Here is a 16,515-nt window from a genome sequence, read left to right as displayed (position 1 = left end):
AAATCATAAGGTAAATGAACAAATGTAAATGTCCCTCCTTTGCATGTCGTAATTTTCACACAGAAGCGTTTTGCTGAGGTCACAAACTTAGGTGTCCAGACCTCGGGGCTGAGGCCGTTACACCTTGATGTTGCGGTTTGTCATGAAGACAAACAGGGATAGGGACAGCTTGTATCATAGTGGTTAGTGCTGTTTCCTTTGGACCCAAAGTTCATAGGTTCGATTCCCCCCTCCAGCTGGAGTACCCTTGAGCGAGGTACTTACCCTAAATTGTTCCAGTAAAATTACCCAGCTGTACAAATGGGTAAATAATTGTAGGTAACCTAACACTGTAAGTCGCTTTGGAGAAAAGCATCAGGTAAATGAAGAATCTCAGGCTGTCTGGTTCACGCCTGTGTCTTGTCAGCCTGTCTGTGCCACAGGGTGGAAGTATTGAGGTCACTTCTAATGCCTTTTGATTAGAGATAAATTTACTTGTTTTCCCAGTGCGTTACTGCGATCACATCATATTGTTTAGTGTCTGTCAGTATGAACTGTCCTAGATGTTTAGTGGGAAGAAGTAAGTAATCAGCATTCCACAAAGGTGTCTGTCACCTGAACCTGGTTAAGCTCAGAGTTAAGGATTCAGATGTGTAACTCGGAGGATTTTTGGTTCAAGTCCCTGAAAGACTCTTGTGGTTGTACCTTATTGAATTGCTCTAGTAATATGGGTGGTACAGTGATGCGATGGATGTTGCTGGCACCTCACAGATTCTTGTTCAGTCTGTGTGGCATTTACTACTACTTAACATGTCTGCATGAATTTCCTTCAGGTGCTCTGGTTTCCTCTCACAGTCCAAAGACATGTTTCAGGTGAACTTGTGACTTTAGATTGCACTTTGTGATCACCCTCTGATGGTTGGGTGTCTCACCCAGGGTCTACCCTCCCTTAGAACCCATGTTTCCTGGATAGGTTCAATACCCCCGCAAACCGACACTGGGTAAGCAGTTATTGATGATGGACAACTGAATGGTCCAGTAATATGCCCTAAGTGACTTCCACACTCCCAGATAAAAGTTTCACCTAAACAATGAAATACTAGCAGAAATAATTGAAAACTTTTAGCAGAATGTGAAAGTGTATTAAATGCCATGATATTAAATTTTCTTTTTAATATTTAAGATGAGGATGAATATGTCAGTTCAGTATAAAAGCATCAAGTAAAAAATGGAATAATAGAATAAACGTGAATTAACCCATCAGTTCTGGCATATTCAGGTGGCAAACAATTACTGTGATTTGCTCACTCTTTTCCACTGTATGCCTGGTTGTACTCTTTGAAGCGATGGGAAGGTCCTGTTCGTTCTTTGCCCTTGGGGGGAAGCGGAGGCTGGGTTTATCACAAGGGAAACCAGCTGTTGCCGAGTTCACACCTCACCTGTGCTTCCTGAACCGCATCCCTCCAAAGGTCCTTCTGACGGTAAGTTGTACTGTGGGGGGTGTGAAATGACTTAGTGCTGCACCGGTATAGTGGCCAAGTACTCAGTTTTTGGTTGTTGGATCAAACAACAAATGTCTTTTCCTGTGAGTGGTTCTCTCAATTGACCCTTGAGTAAATATGGAGTTGTTGAGCATTTGAGTCATTTTCCTGCATAGACTTAATACGGTAGTTGGGAACAAATGTGCAGGTGGAATTTTTTTAAAAAATCAGTTAGGAGGGAAAGTGGCATTTATTTATTTTTTCCCCAGCTTTGATTCATTTAGCCTATTCAATCAATTCAACATGTAGCCAAATAGCAAAATGCAACGTCTTTTGCTTAAAGTTGCTGTCATTCTTCTGTGTAACTATAGCAACAGTGAGCAGCAGCTTGTATGAGAAGAGAAATAGTTTTGTATCGTCATGAACTTCTCTGCTGATTTTTGTTTTTTTTGTCTTTCCCTCCTCTTCCAACCCCATATTACAATATTTAAACTGCATAGCACAAAATTAGCTCATGTTTGGCCACTATGAATGGTGCCATAGTAACCTTAATAAATGTGCTCTAATTGGATCTTACGGAAGAAGAACCACTTCTGACCATTGCTTTGTTGACATTTTTTAACTTATCTACCAGCCTTGCTGACTGAAGGCTAGATTGTATTTACTGTTTTTATGAGGCTGCTGTGTATGGTAGTCCGTTTGTACTTGTCTAGTAGCTCCTTGTCCAATCCAGGGTGAAGAAGAACCTGAGCTGATTCCTGAAAACATTGTGCTTATAATAATTCCTTGAGGGCTGATGATGTTCTGCACTATATGGATCATCCAAGGGGTACTTACTTTATTATTAACTGTAAAAACTCTAGACATTTTTTTTGTGAACACCATCCATAACAATTAAACAATCTCACAGAAATTTTACAAAGAAACCTTGTTGTTTAGTCAACGTCCTCTCAATGCACCACCCATTTGTTTCTCATCTTTGTGGTCTCATTTCAGCCTTTGATAACGTTGACTGGCTAGATCATGGCCCTGGAGTTTAGATGCGTTCAATGGTGTCCTTTAAGTATTTTTTTTCATTGGTGGTTCTATTCTGGCACATGATAAAAGAGGGATTTCTTGTTTATTTTGTCTTTCCAAAATTGGGAATTATAGGCTGGATGTGACCAAATCATCGCAAGTAACATTTTAAGTTCGAACCCTGGACTGAGTTGTGTGACTCAATCTGTGCAAAGAACAGTGGTGTTGAAGTCAATTTTAATGAGGTCTTCTAAGATGTATTATGGTTTTCCTGTCATTGTGTGACCTCTCTCTTGTCAATCATGAACATCCCTCAGATTTTATTTTTGGTTTTAGCACCCATCTTCAGTTTCTGCATACCCCTTGGGGCGCAGAATCCCATACATTGAGAAAGCATAGACAAAAAAAAATAGTCTGGCTAGGATTTGATAAATCATCATTGTGTTCTGTAGATGACAATGGGTGGTCATCTTCCAGAGCTTGAATTGGTCAGTGTGGACTAAAAAGGCATTCTAGGAAATTTTCAGGTTTCTCTCTGAAAACAGGTGAATGCAGTGGGTTGGGCCACAGTCCTGCTCTCGGGTGGGTCTGGGGTTCGAGTCCCGCTTGGGGTGCCTTGCGGCGGACTGGCGTCCCGTCCTGGGTGTGTCCCCCTCCCCTTCCGGCCTTACGCCCTGTGTTGCCGGGTAGGCTCCGGTTCCCCGTGACCCCGTATGGGACAAGCGGTTCTGACAATGTGTGTGTGTGTGTGCTCCATGAGATTATTTTGGAATGTGCCTAATGACAAAAAATAATCTCAATTAGATTTATTCATTTAGCTGATGCTTTTTTTCCCCAAAGTGATTTCCAAATGTTTACCTCCTTGCCCAGCTGCATAAATGGGTAAATAATTCTAATTGGTACTGGAGCAATTAAGGATAAGTACGTTGCTCAAGGGTACTAGAGCTGGAGGTGGAATTTGAACCTGTGACTTTTGGGGCCAAAGGCAGCAGCTCTAACCACTATACCACCAGCTGTCTTATCAAAAAATATTATGATGATGATTTTGTCATTATTTGTCTCTGCTCAGGGGAAAAGGTAAAAGCCTTTCTTTAACATATTGTGAACTTTATTAGTATTTTACAGTATTAACTCTACTTGTGCAGCTGTGTTGCTGTTTTGGAGGACATTTACTGGTAGGTCGGCAGGGTTGTGATTTCATTGTTGGAGGTTGTTGTCAGTGGGGAACATCCATCAGACTGAATGCCACTGTAAATAGCGACAAACGGATGCCCCCATTCATGGAAAGTGGTTCCTCCATGTTTCTAAGCCTCAGCTCTGTGTTAATTTTGTAGCGTTGGGCGTCGTGTAGAACTTCTTCATGTGAATTCTCAAAGGTCCATGAAGCTTTATTAATTCACAATGCATGTTGTGAAGTGTAAGTGTCCCTTCAGAGGCATTTCTGTGCAGAAAGTGATGATTGAGGGTCTTCGGTGCTCTGACTCTTGCAGTGTGGCACGGTGCCTGCGCAGGGCGGTACTCTCTGGTTCCGCTTGCAAGTGGAGACGAGATTGGCCCGTGACCTTTGAGGAATTTTAAAATTGTGCTGCTGAAACAAAGTCCTCAGTGTCTGTGGTCCGGGCATGAATATTGATGTCAACAATCTGCAATTTGTGTGTTTATGCGCGTGTGTGTATGTGTGTGTGTGTGTGTGTGTGTTCGTGCTTGTAAGCGAGGAGGGGGTACTCGGAGTTCATGTACCCGATGCTACCTGGTCTCATTGCTGTAATTTCTGTCCTCTGTTGACATCTCCAGAGGTCCTGGCAGGCATGCTCCTCCCAGTGATGAAATGGATCAAGAGGGGTTGCCCAGGTCTATAGCTTGCGTGCGTTTCTGTGGCTCTTACAGTCCTCATGCATTTCCATTAAAACTCCGAGTAGCACCGTCCCACTTACATGAATGACGATGAAGGAGCTCAAGGGTCAAGAACATCGGGAGAGGCAGGAACCCTTGCGGGTAAGGAGTTGCAGAGCTGGGCAGAGGTCCTCCCTGACAGGATGCTATTCTCTCAGAAGGAAGGGCCTTCTCTCTGCTGCGCGCTCACCATGCATTGCGGCACCCAGCCAGACGGCCGCAGGCCGCACCGACCAAGGGGATTCCCTTTCGCTCGGTCCAGTCAGTCTGTCTCCAGCCGCCGTCTGTGTAAATGCAGATGTGTGCAGGTGTGCGTCTGTGGGCTCGGATCATGAAGGAGGCGTGGATTCCGACCAAAAGGCTCTTTGTTCTTTGCCGGAAGGGGCTGCTCTGCATGGGCCTGTGGCTTCGAGGTGAGCAGCCGCACCCAGCTGGGGCTGGGAAGGCCGGAGAGGAACCTCGATGGCTGCTGGCGCTCCTCCTCCTTTGTGAGTGAAAGCTGCTGAGCCCCAGAGCTTCACACCCCTCCAACCCAGCAACAGCTGCCAATGGTCTGATGTCGCTGGATTAATTTTACGCTTGTCTCTCGATTCCGGGACAGAGTGAAAGACGCAGCTCCCCCCTCCCCCCTTTCCCCTCGCGTGCGTGCTGAACACAGAGACATCACAGACCAAGCATTTTGCTCTTCCGCTGGCTGCAGGGCCTGCTGGTGCTGATTTCCGCAGTTGCATTTGGGTGCACCGCAGCGATCCGAGTGGATACCGTTGGATAGTCCTTGTCCTCGGGTGTGTTATTCTTTAGATAATGTGCAAGAGGACCAGGTGCCGTGTTCGTAGTTTTACCCCAAAACTGGTTTTATAATTGGCAAGTTCTCACTGCACTGTACCTGTAGGTCATAGTCTCTCTACCCTGATTAGATACAGAGCATGTTCGCTTTATTCTGAATGGCACGAAGTTGATACGTGGTGCTAATTTTCTTTCAGGCGGTTAATATCTAATCTCTGCTGGTCCTGGAGTTGCTGATAGTCTTTGCTGTGTAATGTAGACTCGATTATCTGAAAGCTAATGAATCAGATTTTTTGAGCTTGAATTGGTAAACATTCAGAAAATTGCCAGTGTTTGCTAACGCTGTCTTGTATATGTCCTGATGTAACTTGTTTGTTTGTTTGTTTTTCTAAACTGTGACTAAAAACATTTAAAAAAAAAAAAAAAAAAAAAACTCTTGGTTATCAGGTCTTTTCTGATCAGTCTGTTTGGTCCTGAGCTTGTGAGTAACTGAGTGCACAGTGGAGTGGAGTACTAGGCTACAGCAACATGTAAATAGTCCTGTGTCTCCTTTTATGTGACCCTTCACCACATCGTCCTTTATCTTCCCTCCCAGCTTCCCATTAAAGCGGGGCAGCAGAGCACACACACCAAAGTCAGCACGGAGCACAATAAGGAATGTCTGATCAACATCTCCAAGTACAAGTTCTCCTTGGTCATCAGCGGCCTCACCAACATACTCAAGAATGTGAACAACATGGTGAGTGGTGGTGGTTACTCACGTGTATTGGCTGGTCACAAATGGTGGGGGGGTGGGGGGGCAGACAAGCCTCTGCCTTAATCATTAGTTCTGGGGCTGTCAGCAGAGGACCAGAGTCCCACATGTCTGGAGGTCAAGACAAACCAGTTAACTCAGTGTTGCCTTATTGGAGAGCACATCTAGTGCTGGAGAGATGGTGACTCCCAGGGTGAGGAAGTGAACAAGGAGCAGGAGCTCACTCTTTGAGCAGTGCCTTAGCCATCATAAGTGTTTTTGGTTGGGGACGGAGACTGTAGGCTATCGTCAGAGCCTTACCCCTCTGTGTATGTTTGTCTCTCCCAAACTGCAGCGGATATTTGGGGAAACAGCGGAGAAGAACCTCTACCTCTCTCAGCTCATCATCCTGGACACACTGGAGAAGTGCCTGGCTGGGGTGAGAAGGCCGCTCTGTTCACCTGTCCATCTCTTCACATTCTGTCAGTGCACCAATTCCACTCCACCGCTAACGGTATGAGCCCTGAGACTCCAGTTTTGGGCCGGAGGGATGGATTTGCTTGAAGACGGACCTCTGCTAATGCATTCTGTTCACCGCCCCCGTCCCTGATGCTCCCTTACCTCCCTCCCTCCCTCCCAGAAGCAAGATGACTTTTCCAGGTGTTTCCCTGTCTTGAGTTAGCATTTTCACAGCCTCCAATGGGATTGGCAGGAGTTTCCTGTGTAGATGTTTCATTAATGCGAGCTCTCAGATGGAGGCCAGCTGCACACCCCTCGCTGCTTCACTCACTACTTGTTGTGAGCTTTCCCTCCTTTATGGCTGTGGCGGGCGCACTCTCAAGGCAGACACCTGACATGCCAAGTTTTTAATGTGCCTCTTGCATGGCTGCCTATGCCTGCGCTGTCAACGGGAAAAATCCTACTTAAATAATTTGGTAGAGTCCAGAGCGGTCTGGGCAGCCAAGACATGGTGAAAGAACGAGTTGCCGACGTGGCCTAGAAGTGCATATAGAAGGGATGGCACTTCCTGAGACTAGTTCAAATCGGTCACACCAGGGTCCTTCTAAAATGTTTAAACATGGCAAGTTCAAAGTCAGCTATATTGTCTTTCCTGCAATATGTCTGGGACATACAAAGGAGTGAAATAGTCTTTCTCTTGGACGACATTGTGAACACAGAGGACAATGTAGAGGACAACATATGCTATTATGATTACTACTACCCAATGCTAGTCATGCTTCTTGGCTATATAAATACAATAGAAATAATATAAATACTATATAAATATGTAAAGTACAAAACTAAAAACGCTGGGATCAAGTGCGGTGAAATGTTGAATCCAATAAATAAATGTAAACAGATTGTACAGGAGGTAGTGCAAAAATTTTTTTTTAGAATATAAATTGAGAATGTACACCTGTAGCCATTGTTTTTTGGAGAATATAGATGTAGAATGTATTAAATAAGGTTTCAGCAGAAGCGTCGGAGGCATAAAAAAAAAAAAGATACTCCGCACATGCCGTACAAAAGTGACCGGTGTCATTCTGGATGGGAGAATGTGCTCGCAGGGGTTGAAGTTCTGCTCTCTCCTCAAGTTATGTATTTTAATTGTACCATAGTAAGGCGAGATGAAATGCTTATCATAAGGGAACATAAAGTGAAACACGTTTCTTTAGCACACTGCCTTTCTGTTAAGTAGCTTATTAAGCTGTAGTGTTTATGTATATATTTATATGCACACGCACATCTCCTTTGTGTCTTACCTTAGCCATCTTTGGCCTCCCCAATACTTTGGATCAGTGGCACACTTTAAAAGGTGGTATTTTGCCCAGAAAGGAATAAACTCCTACTCTGATTGCTTAAGGGTCAAATCTAGGGCTCTTTTAGTAGTTTGTCTTTTGCCTAAAATGCATTTGAGTTTTTATCACTGTTCACTCTGCCCAGTTGCATTATGTAGAAAAATGAATAAGATTTTAAAAAAAAAAAAAAAAAAAAAAAAATCAAGTGATTGAACCATAGTTGAACTCAGCCTGTTTTTGTGGGATGTTATTTAATTAGTGATGCTTAGATGCCTTTGGGTAGTAGTGATATGATGTGTTTGGAATTGGTAAATAGTCTTTTCATAAGTCACTTTACCATGTTGCGTTGGCACTGCGAGAGGACTCATTTTTCCATACCATGCTAAGAAAGTGTTTGTTATGCTTAAAAAAATAAATCATGTTAGTGTTGGAATCATAAAGGATTACCAAATGCCACGTTTCAAGATGTTGTGATATATTTATATTTTAGGCTAGTATGCTAAGTTGGTTACTGTCATCCTGATGGATTGTGCTGTGATTTTCCTTGTCTTTGTTACAAAAGCTTATTATCTATAAATATTTTTGTGTTTTTAGTCAATGAACAAACAGCAGTGGTCACTGGTTATAAAACTGGATGATTTCAAGAGATATGGCTACTGGGTGGCCAGAAGAAGGTGGGCTCATGTGTCTCCTGGATGGCTGACATTTACAGCACGACTGTAGAAGAAAGTGGTCCAGTCGTCTGTATTAATTAATGTGCTTATTTACCAGCTCTGTCCTCTCTATCTCTCTCCATCTCTCTATCCATTTTCATTTCTCTGCTGGAACCCATGACTGGTTCACCCAGCTTGGATCTCTTTCTACCTCTCACTGAAAATTCCGTTACCATCACATCCAGCTGCTAAAAATAATAACAAAACAGGATGATTAGTCCATTTGGCCTAGTTCAGTCTTCAAAAGAGGGGAAAAAAACACTTTGTTTTAGGTTTTATTTTTATTTTTTCCAGTTCAGCAGATTTTACCTTATGGCTTCGGCGGCGCTGTTCTGTATCACAGTTTCAAGTGTACACTGCTTCTCTGCGTTGACCTTGAATTTCAGTGGGTCAATGGACACCTGACGGTCCAACACCTTTTTTTGGCCTCCCTGTGGGTGTGTTTGGACGACACAGTGCTGACACCCATGGGTCACACGGTCTTTCTGTGTGTCTGCACACCCCAGCAACCTAAGGACTCCATGCGACTGGATGAGACCATGTTGGTGAAGCAGCTGCTGCCTGAGATCTGCCACTTCATCCACACATACCGCGAGGGCAACCCGCACGCCGCCCAGCTTCGAGCCTCTGCCTCGGGAGTTCTCTTCTCCCTCAGCTGCAACAACTTCAACGCCGTCTTCAGCCGCATTTCCACCAGGTATCACCTGCTTCTGCTGCTTCAGTCATTGTTTTCTAAAAGAGTGTCTGAGCTCCACTGGTGATGGGTTTCTCCTGAAAACTCTCACACCCTTGGTCTGGCCCATTTGCTCTTGCTGGACCTTGGGTTTAAATCCTTGTTACAAGTGGGCATCACTCAACACACTAGGCTTCAGGGTCTCTCTGTGCAGACCCTTCCTCCTGGCCACACAGCTGCACATCCTACACAATGTCCCAGTCTGCTCATCTGACCGGAGTAATCTGCGACCTGGTCCCACTCCCCCCCCCCCCCCCCCCCCCCCACGTCTCATCCTGAATTATAGATGCAGGGCTTATTAACCTGGCCCTGGCGCTGGTTCTCCCTCCAATCAGCTGAACGGGCCAACACCCGTGCACCCTGTACACCCATGCACCCGCGTGCAGCACATTACGTCCTTATTTATTCTCAATGTGAATACTGTTAGTTTCCTTGACGCTGGAACATTTTCTTGGAATTCTGCGAATTCTCTCATGGACCTTCCTGGTATTTTAAGAAGCAGTCACGTCTGTCCTGACGAGACCTGCCTTGTCACGTTCTATAGAAGTATTTTTCACAGAATTCTTTTCATCATTAATGTAGTTGAAGTAATGCAGTGAGTATTTCCTCCCGAGGTTTTAAGTTATTCATGTGATTTGTCGGTGCTTTGGTACGCTCTTCTCCTCACGGATGTGCTGAGCCGTAGTGCTGCAGCAGAGTGGTGATGGGGTTAACACTGGGAAGGGACTGCTCTCTCCCCTCCTCCTCCTCCACTCCTCTCCTTCCTTTCTCCTCCCTAGGGGGTCAAGGCACTGCTATCTATGCTGCAGACCCCATGACCCCCACCCCCCTTTGCTTCCTGTCCCAGTGGCTGGGCAGGGCTGACCAGTTGAGCAGCTGGTAGACTGCGGGGGTTTTGGGGGGGTTGGCTACTGCCTGCGGGCCCCCCGCTTTCCCCTCTCTCTGGTCCAACAGTCCTTTTCATAAAGAGGCACTTTGTGTGGGGCAGCGAGGGTGGATTTTCGCTCCGGTTGTGTTGTGCGCAGGCCCTGCTGTAGTGGGGCAGACCAGCCCTGGTGTGTGTGTGTGTGTGTGTGTGTGTGTTTCTGTATGCTTTTGGGTCTCTGAGTTCGTTTTTGAATCGGTGCATTTGTGTGTCACGGGGAGCATCCATCTGATATATCCATTAACTTTTCCCGTCATGAATTATTTGCTAGATGAAGTGAATGCTTCCCCTTTGTCCCTCTCCTCCTTTACCCTGCTGCGTGGTTTCACTATTGGAAGTGTTTCTAAGTGCATGATGGTGTCACGACAAATTAATGTCGCCAACGGTTAAGGTGCTTGCTAGATTAACAAACCGCCTTTCTAAGCATAAACATTCAGTGACAGCGTAAAAATTCACCTTCCTCTTGGTTTATAAAGTTTTCTTGTTCAGGAGCATTTCTGTGTTTTTAATTTCCTCACTTTTACCTCCTGTAGATCTTCGTGTGTTTATACGTTAGTGATTGAAATTCAGTCAGGTTTTACTATGTTGCCGTCAAATGCTAGTTGTAGTTAATACTAAAGAAGTTGTAATGTCTGTTCTGGATGCAAGATTTACTTTACACTCCTCATCTTAGGAGTGTAGTTGGGACCTGAAGACTAGCTCTTTTTGTTCTGAAATGTAATTTTTTTACAACTAACAATAAAAAGTTTAATACAGATGTCATGTGATTTATTTGCTGGTTAGATTCTGTAGAACCTTAGATATTGTTATAACAAATAGAAAATACTCAATTTTATTTATTATTTTTGAGTAGCCTCAATCACATTTTAATTGAAAGTAATTTAAAATGACTGGAAATGCATAATTAGTAACTGAAACATTTGAAACATCGGAGGGAGTGTATTTTTATTTAGAATTTTCTATTCTATTTTTGTATACAGTTTAATTGAGCCGTTGGACTCACTGTAACCATGGACCGTGCACGCTGACCGTTTGAGGGCGACTCCCACTGACCGCTGCCCTCTTGCTTCCATGCAGATTGCAGGAGCTCACTGTGTGTTCAGAGGACACTGTGGACGTCCACGACATTGAGCTCATCCAGTACATCAATGTGGATTGCTCCAAACTCAAAAGGCTGCTGCAAGGTACCGGCATCTCCGTGTCCACGTTAAGGTTTCTGTGACACCAGCCGTTGGACCCTTGTATCTGTACCAGCATGCAGCCAGCAGGCACCCTGTGACACTTCTGCTTCTCCTTCATAGAAACCGTGTTTAAGTTTAAGACCCTGAAGAAGCCAGCACAGCTCAGCGTTATCAACAGCTTGGAAAAGGTGTGAGATCTCTCTTTTGTTTCCCAAGAAGCTGAGGAGTGAAACAAGTGTTGCCCCCTGGAGGCTAAACTCTAGTATACAAATGGCAGAGAAAGGTTGCACTCACTCATTTTTTTTGTTCGTTTATCTCATTCCTTTGCTTGAAGCTGCTTACAATGTTAGGTTTGTATGTTAAGCTACTTACAAATGTTTTGGCTCCAATTTGGGACAGCTGCTAGTGTAATGGTAAGAGCTACTGCCTTTGGACCTGAAGGTCATAGGGTCGATTCCCACCTCCAGCTGGAGCACCCTTGAGCAAGGTACTTATCTTAAAATTGCTCCAGTAGAATTACCCAGCTGTATAAATGGGTAAATAATTGTAAGTACCTTAACGTTCTAATTCGCTTTGGAAAAAGCGTCGAATAAATGTAAATTATACAGCTAGCCCTTTCTTTATGTTGGCGCAATTTGGGTAAGTAACAGGATCAGCGTAGTGCAACAAGAGTGCGACTCATCCCGAGCACGTGAATAAAAGGCAATGACTTTAACCGCTGCACTACCTACTGTGTCAAGTACTATTAGCAAGTATTGATTAACTAATTTTCATAGCACAACTTTGATTCGTTGCCGAAGATAATGATTTTTCTAAGATCAAGTTACGCTCTTATCCCTGGATCTTGACAAAAAGTCACATATATAAAGTTACCCCATAGGTGGAACAAAGTCCATACCTACAGTGTACTGATATAAAACTAGTTCTTGAATCTAGCTAATGGTTTCCACCAGAACTGTATAAAACATGAAGTTCTCAGTTATAACACTGACATCTTGATGTGTTTTCATTATATTCAGTTGAAATTTGATATATTTTTTTACTCCAGCAGAAATTGGCTGGTGCTTTAATACTCCATATTTTTAATGGCAGCATTACATCACCGTTTTGTTTGAGTGTAAAGTGCATTTACTCCGCATTTTATGTTCACAATAGATGCGCAAGTTACTTTAGTGTTTTTGGAGCCACTGAATAATGTGAAATGTTAAGTTACCTCTCCAACTTATGTCATCCCACCAGGCCTTCTGGAACTGGGTGGAGAATTACCCTGATGAGTTCACCATGTTGTATCAGCGCCCCCAGATGGACATGGCAGGCATGTACAGGCCTTCTGTTGCCGAGGGCCATAGCGGTGATATGTATTCAGGCCCTGTAAACCTGTGCTCTTTGACAGTTGCTTGAGAGGCTTTTTCTGGTATTCCTGGGTGGTGTTGGTTTCTTGGTGCTTGAGTGTAATAATAAAAGCGTAACTAGGACAGTTGGTGGGTTTGCATGTCCCTGCAATGACCGCAGCCCTCCGTGCCCCACACAGACTGTGCGGAAAAGCTCTTTGATCTGGTGGACAGCTTCGCAGAGAGTGCCAAGCGCAAGGCTGCCGTGTGGCCCCTGCAAATCATCCTACTCATCCTGTGCCCGGAGATCACACAGAATATCTCCCGCGAGGTGGTGGAAGAGAGCAGGGTCAACAAGGTGAGGCTCAGAAACGCACACACAAACAGGCAGATGGCATAGAAAAACACAGATGAGCACACAGAAGCTGGAATGTTCACAAAGGGTCCTGGCACCTGAACCTTTTTGATCAAACGTATAAATTTGTGTTAATTAAGCAATTAATTTTTATATGTCCAGGAGTAATGTGAGAACCAAAGTGGAGTGGCTGTGAGTGACCCTATGGTAAGATTTGGGGGTGGATGCTGCAGGTGGAGTGTGATTGTACGGTGACCGAGTGTTTGGGATGGACCTGGTCACTCATTGCAGAAGCTCTTCCTGGAGAACCTGCGGAAGGCCCTGGCAGGTCACGGTGGCAGCAAGCAGCTGACGGAGAGCGCCGCCATCGCCTGCGTCAAGCTCTGCAAGGCCTCCACCTACATCAACTGGGAGGACCATTCGGTCATCTTCCTCCTAGTGCAGTCCATTGTGGTGGATCTCAAGGTGAGTCCTCATGCTGGGTGCAGCACTGGTCTGGTAGCCTCTTAGCTCAAGTGACAGGTTGCGTTTTTGATCACTATCCATTACCTGCTGAAGTGCTTCTCAACTCATTTCTCTCATCCCATCAGGCACTGCTCTTCAACCCCACAAAGCCATTCTCCAGGGGGGCAGGCAGCCAGAGTGCGGACGTAGACCTCATGATCGACTGCTTCGTCTCCTGTTTCCGCATCAACCCTCACAACAACCAGCACTTTAAGGTCTGCCTGAAGTTGCAGTTGGTCCCAGAGCTTCCAAGAAACCTTTTGCAGTTATATTTTGAAAAAATATTGTTTCTTAAACCTGTGTTTGTTTAAAGTTGCAAACTGTGAGTTTTAAATTACCACGTGCTTATGTGTGGTTCCTCCTGTACGGTCAGGCCTTCCTGTCCCCTATGGATCATGTCTCTTATCTGTCTTGCAGGTCTGCCTGGCCTCTTCCTCTCCACCCACATTTCATTTTGTCCTGGTCAACTCCCTGCACAGAATCATCACCAACGTGAGTGTGTTCCCCTGTGCTGCGACCGCATGGTCAGCAACAATGCAGCTCTACATCAGCACAGTTCTCTCAAGAGTGCTGCAAAACATTACTGATGTGCTGCTGCTGAAAGTACTTGTGCAGCCTGTGATATGAGCTCTGGGAAGTGCAGCTGTGTGTGTACATGTGAGAGAGAGATATTCTGAAAGTCCCCCTCAGGATGCCTGCGTCCTGTGTATAAGTGATCCCTCCAGGCATCAACCGACATGGGGAGGCGTTATTTTGGGCACAATACGAATGGATAGAGGTTCAAATGGGCTCTTCCTCTCTCTGTTCCTGATTCACACCCATCCCGCTTCTTTCCCTGCTCAGTCTCCGCTGGACTGGTGGCCCAAGATCGACGCCGTGTACTGCTACTCCGGGGAGCTACGGACCATGTTCACCGACACTCTGGGACGGGTCATGCAAGGCGTCGGGACCCACGCGCCCCTGCGAATGACCACGGTAAGACCCTGCTCCTCAGGCCCCTCTCTGGTCCCTCAAAACATTCAGACTCGTACATGTTCAGTCGCTTTGGTGCGATTGCAGCTTCACACTGAGACTTCAGTCATGTGTGCACTTGCACACCCACCCAAAGACACAGAAGCAATGGTGCACCTTCCTGCCGATGGATGGAGAGAGCATTAGGGACCGTGAGCCCATCGCCTTTAGCCCCTTGCCCCCCAGAGTTTGCTGTCTTCCGGCCTGTCTGGACACAAAGCCCTGTTGGACAGCTCTTCACAGCTGGACACCAGCCTGTCCCCACATTTCGCTGAGCTTAGGACTGCTCACACTTCCTTCACTGCAAAAAAATGCCCACTACATTTTAATTTTCTGTGTTTTTGTTTTTTCATTTTTTCTTTTTTAACTCCCTGAACCATTTTTAAACATGTTTTAACATTTTATTTTTGCCACATTTCATGCCTCATCCCAGACTTTCTGGCACGTGTTTGGGATTTGGGGGGAGGGTGACACTGTTCTTCTGCTGACACTGACCTGGTGGTGCTGTTTTTTTTTTTTTTTGCTTCTTGTTTGTTTTCTTCCCCCCTCCATTATTTTCCGTTCTCTTGATTGGCCGCTATCGCTCACTTGGTCAGATGCCAGCAAGTCACTCTTTTGCATGGCAGTGGGCCTCTGTCGCTGTAAGTATGACTGCCACATTCTCCCTGCCCTGTCTGCCCCCACCTGCTCCGTCACCCCCCAGCTGCTAGAAAAAAAGAGACCCATCCCCCACGACCATAGGCCAGATCACTTGCTCTTCCTCCCAGTGGTACGCCGGCGTGTGTTGCATGCTTTGCTTTTTTTCTTTTACCCCATAATGCCTATGGTTATACCCTTGTGTTTTGGCTTCTGTCTGCCTCTGTTACATGATGCAGGGGAACAAAATCTGGGTGACACATATGCAGCAGGTGGTGTAGTGGTTACAGTCAAAGCACTCCATTGTGTATCTGATGTAGTACCCTTTACCAAGGTACCCACCTTGAATTTACAAAGTAAAAATGACCCTGCTGTGTAAATGGGTAAATCATTGAAAGTAGCTCACTTTACAAACCTTGCATTGTAAGTAATTTTGGGGAAAACTGTCAGATAAAGGAATAAATAACCATACGTAACTTGGATCAAGATGCCTAAGTGAACAGTCCAATCCCTTGACAGAGTTCTGCAGCCACTCATACATGCACACGTCCACACAATGCAAGGATGCTCGCAAAATTGATCTACTGTTCATAAACTCCATATGAAACATTCTTTAGTCGCCACTCCGAAAGCAAACCGAGTCACATTTCAGATGCACCTCACATCTCCTGTCATTAACAGATTTTTATATTACTTGCATATTTTTCAGAAATTCAGTGGATCATGTGTGAAAGGTGGTCTTTATGAATTCTGGGACAGGTTGTGTTACAGATGATTTCGTTTGGGTTTTCTTTTCAAATTTTCTTTTTTCTTTTTGTTTTTTTTTTTTTTTTTCCCTTTTACAAAGCGCATGGCGGGTTTGACCCGAACTGTGCCTGACAGCTGCCCGTTTCATGAACACGGCCCGCATGAAACGGCATTTCTGTCTGCGGCGAGTGTCATGTGATCTAGTAACCCCCACTTCTTTTTTCCACTCCTGCGCTGTGAGCTTCTGTTCGGCTTTCCGGAAAGGTCCGGCGAGGGGCGGGGTGGTGACCCATCTCTATGTCCCATCTCTGTTCTCGTCCTTCCATCAGGGCCTTATTCAGATGTGCTTGGCTCACATTAACCATTGGGCTTTTTTTTTTTTTTTTTTTTTTTGGCCCTGCCCCATTGTAGAGCCTGACGTTCAAAGAGAAGATGACCAGCCTGAAGTTCAAGGAGAAGGCCACAGACCTGGACACACGCAGTCACAAACACCTGTTGCTGGCCCTCGTCAAGCTCATCCATGCTGACCCCAAGCTCATGCTGCATGTGAGAGTGAGCAGCCGTCGTCCCTGTATGTGTAAAAAGTCAGCAGTGGCAATGAGGAGTTAGTGGGGAAACGTTAGAATTGTCAAGCGTACGACTTCCTCTTTTGTTTGCCTAAGTATAAATTCAGAAATGACAAATCACTGAA

General features: G+C 45.2%; 1 protein-coding gene across 12 annotated transcripts in view; it reads left to right on the top strand.

Moving 5' to 3' along the window:
* Nucleotides 1-16,515, top strand: part of nf1a (neurofibromin 1a) — a 72,601-nt gene that overhangs the window by 4,960 nt on the left and 51,126 nt on the right. For 11 of the 12 annotated variants that reach the window (XM_018748664.2, XM_018748658.2, XM_018748661.2 and 8 more), the window contains exons 2-13: nt 5,752-5,895; nt 6,245-6,328; nt 8,908-9,098; nt 11,137-11,243; nt 11,361-11,428; nt 12,480-12,555; nt 12,772-12,929; nt 13,218-13,391; nt 13,517-13,645; nt 13,848-13,922; nt 14,274-14,405; nt 16,236-16,376. In XM_018748664.2, the coding sequence (XP_018604180.2) occupies nt 5,752-5,895; nt 6,245-6,328; nt 8,908-9,098; nt 11,137-11,243; nt 11,361-11,428; nt 12,480-12,555; nt 12,772-12,929; nt 13,218-13,391; nt 13,517-13,645; nt 13,848-13,922; nt 14,274-14,405; nt 16,236-16,376 (1,479 nt within the window). The remainder of the gene's footprint in view (nt 1-5,751; nt 5,896-6,244; nt 6,329-8,907; nt 9,099-11,136; nt 11,244-11,360; nt 11,429-12,479; nt 12,556-12,771; nt 12,930-13,217; nt 13,392-13,516; nt 13,646-13,847; nt 13,923-14,273; nt 14,406-16,235; nt 16,377-16,515) is intronic. The other variant, XM_018748654.2, reaches the window with a different exon arrangement.

The sequence above is a fragment of the Scleropages formosus genome, chromosome 10, assembly GCF_900964775.1.
Source record: "Scleropages formosus chromosome 10, fSclFor1.1, whole genome shotgun sequence".
Taxonomy (NCBI): Eukaryota; Metazoa; Chordata; class Actinopteri; order Osteoglossiformes; family Osteoglossidae; genus Scleropages; species Scleropages formosus.
The sequence above is the reverse complement of the archived record's forward strand: the minus strand, read 5'-3'. Positions and strand labels throughout refer to the sequence as shown.